Here is a 3,209-nt window from a genome sequence, read left to right on the forward strand (position 1 = left end):
CCCTTATCTTTTCGAAGAAGGAACGCTGTGCCAGCACTGTATCCGACGGCTTTCGAATAAACAAAAAGAAAGTGTCGCTCAAAAAAAGATAGCATATCTTCATTGTGCTTTTCGCCTGATAGCTTAGTCTCTTGTAAAAACGCTATGTCAACCCGTTCCTTCAATAGTAGGTTTAGGAGCCACTGTTTGCGTTTCCGTGCTATCAAGCTGACACAATTGAATGTGGCTACTTTGAGCGGCCCTCGCATTTAAATCTACGGCGAGGTGAAAGAATAAAGGAGAAAGGCTTACTGTTTCGAGTGACCTCGCGTGCGGTCGTCCGGGGTGTTTCTGGGCTTTGGGTCGAATCTGCTCTTTCGCAAAGCGGTGTCTTTCCACTTCAACTCACAGCGTGGTGGTTTGTCGGGGATTTGACTGCAGGCAGACCAATCACAGAGCTCTGGTCCGGGGAGGCCGTCCCTTGCGTCTGCTTGGGATTGTTCCACAGCGCTGGCAGTGTCGACTTCTTGCACTGAGGTGGCCGTGCTTTCTGGTGCAGTTGTTTCTTCGTTGAACTCCAAATTTCCCGAGGAGTGTTCCTTGCTGCTGGGGTTGCCTGGTGTGAGCACTCCTGAGACTGGGCCCTCGGTGTCCGTGCCGTCTTGCCTTCCCTGGGCTGCTTCTACTGGTGATTGCTCTGCTGTGTCAGTCGCTGTCAGTGGCAGTGGGTCAGCTGAAGTGCTAGCAATGTCGGTGCCATAGGTTGCCTCTGCTTCATCCGCTTCCATGATGTGGTCGCTAACTTCTTCCGGTACCTCCGCGTTAGTGACTGACGCATACGTGCGCACACAGTCGGAGGCTTCGTGCCCGTAGCGATTACACTCCAGGCAGCGGGGAGCTCGGCAATCCTTGCGAATGTGCCCAGTCTTCTTGCATCTGAGGCACAACGGCGCTCGACCCGGCACCAGAACCAGCGCGCTCGCTCCGGGCATTTTCAACTGATGCGGGAGGCTCTCCCTGGTCACACCATCTTTCAACGTCATGCGAACGAGCCTTGTCTTCGTCTCTATCCCCGCAAAAAAACCTGAGCGCACTTTGTCTCGCGCAACTTCTAGCACTTTCCCGTAGGGTTCGAGAGCCCTCCGGACGGATTCATCAGGCACGTGAAACGGCACCCAGTGAAGCTTGAGGCTCACGTCGCTGGTGTCCGGATCGATGACGAGGCAAAGTTTCCCCTTAATTTTAAGTTGTTTTTCCTTCACGAGCTTCTGTTTTGCAGCTGAAGAGTGAAACGTAAGCATCCACACATGATTCATGTGAAACGCGCCGAACGCTGCAATGTCCTTGAGCACGGCGAGCCGCGCTATCTCGTTACGAAAATCGTCGAGTCGATATGGCCGCTCAGACACGTCACAGTGAAGAAAAACAGAGTTCAAAGAAGCGGTACCTGAAGTCAGGGGTGGCAGAAGAATCTTGTAGTCTTGGGGAACGTCATAAGCAGAAAAACCGCGGCCGAAACCGGCCGTTGGAACACCACACTAACCCGAACACTACACCCGTGCTCTGCGTTTCCGTCTTTTATACTGGTCGTTTTGAACGTACGGAACTTTTCGGTGACTGAATAAGCAATAAAAAATATTCCCAGCATGTTGATTTTTTCCCAGCAATGTCATACCTCTGAAAGTATTTTAAATGGCTCAAGGGATGAATCTCTTATTAAAAGTAAACGCTCGATCAAGCCGTAATTATTTGAAAGCCTATAAATCGAGCCGCCCTAATGCGGTTCGAAGCCATGAGTTTGTTTCCCCACACGGCACGTCGTAGCCTGTATTTCTATTGGTTTTTCTATTTGTGCTGTTCGCGCAAAGCTGCAATTGCCGTCTTGATTTAATCTCTGTAGAGCGGATATTCACTCAGCTGGAAGTAATGCTTCACATGCTGAGAAATCGCTTTTCGATCAACTTGAATGCAGTCAAAGCCGCGACTTGCGGCAGGTGTTCAGTGTACGGAGCTACGCCGTGGCGAGCCCAAAAACGTCTAGCGCTCATCCCAGCGCGCCACTTGGAAGGCAGTTTCTCCAGGAACCGTAGTATATTTAAACAGCAAAATAAAGGGCAGCTTTTTTTTTTTCGATTTTACCTTCTATTGTTTTTTAATGCCGGAATTCCATACTGTAAATATACGTACTTTCCGTCACGATTTCGTACTGTTCAGTCCTTGCCCCAGAGCGCAATCGCTCTCGGGGACGAGACAATTCCGACAGTCATATTGGCCATTGTACGATAGCGATAGGAGCTTCTACTGTTCAGACCAGCGTTCCAACATGACTATCCGCACGTTGATCGATTGCACGTAATCCCTCAAGTGATATTAAACTTTTTAATGTAAAGCGGAATGTCAACCTGCGACACCCCGCCCCCTCATCACGGCCCGCCCAATTGCATCAATGCCCGACAGTTTACGATCTCATATTGTTGTTACACCACTGATACGCGAACACACGGTCACATCGGCGATAATTCCAGTCTTCTGTTCACAACCCACAACACTGCCATCATGATGTTGCAGCTATGTTGCTGACACGCACAAATACAGAACCACGTTGAACGCCGGTTGCACTCGGCATCGGAAAACAGAACCGAGCTCAGCGCGGAAGGCACCCAGGCAGCCGGCAGCAAAACCTGCCTGTCTTGGACGGAGTTCTTGCGGTTTCCATAACGTCGAAAACGTCGACACAGTTCCGCGTGGTTTCGCTACTGTAGCGACTGTAGTTCCATCGGTACGCCGCGCGCGCGAGTCCCGCAATCCGGAGACGGCCATCCCCCAGTGTACGTGGCACTGCTGGCACTGCTCCGCAACTTCGCTGTTTCCAGCGGCTTCGTTTGCTCGTTTGATAAAATTAGGGATAAAAGCGTCAATGCAACCGAAATGTTCTGCACGTTTAGACTAGAAAACGGAATTACAGGCGGCCTTTACTGCCGCTGAAGCTCAATGAACTCAACAGCTATTTATTAAACAACGTGCGCGACCTGCTCGAAAAACGAAACCGAAAGAAGATGAGTCGAAGGCCGAAAGCTTTCTCCCGTCTGCCTGGAGAAGGAGAAAAACGTTTCGTTCCTCCCCTTTTCTCGCGTCCGGTTGGGGGCGCGTCAGTAGAAGGGAGGAAGACGCGCCGTTGCTACTTTTTTCCTCCATTTTTTCTTAGAGTGTAGGGCTCAACCTGCCCTATG

At 50.8% G+C, this 3,209-nt stretch overlaps 1 protein-coding gene across 1 annotated transcript; it reads right to left on the reverse strand.

Moving 5' to 3' along the window:
• Window positions 1-287: 287 nt before the first annotated feature.
• On the reverse strand, window positions 288-1,494 carry LOC120836979. Its single transcript, XM_040206129.1, has one exon. The coding sequence runs from the start codon at window positions 1,293-1,295 to the stop codon at window positions 288-290; it is 1,008 nt and encodes a 335-aa protein (XP_040062063.1). The 5' UTR covers window positions 1,296-1,494.
• Window positions 1,495-3,209: the final 1,715 nt, after the last annotated feature.

The sequence above is a fragment of the Ixodes scapularis genome, unplaced genomic scaffold (assembly GCF_016920785.2).
Source record: "Ixodes scapularis isolate PalLabHiFi unplaced genomic scaffold, ASM1692078v2 PGA_scaffold0__279_contigs__length_252992795, whole genome shotgun sequence".
Classification (NCBI taxonomy): domain Eukaryota; kingdom Metazoa; phylum Arthropoda; class Arachnida; order Ixodida; family Ixodidae; genus Ixodes; species Ixodes scapularis.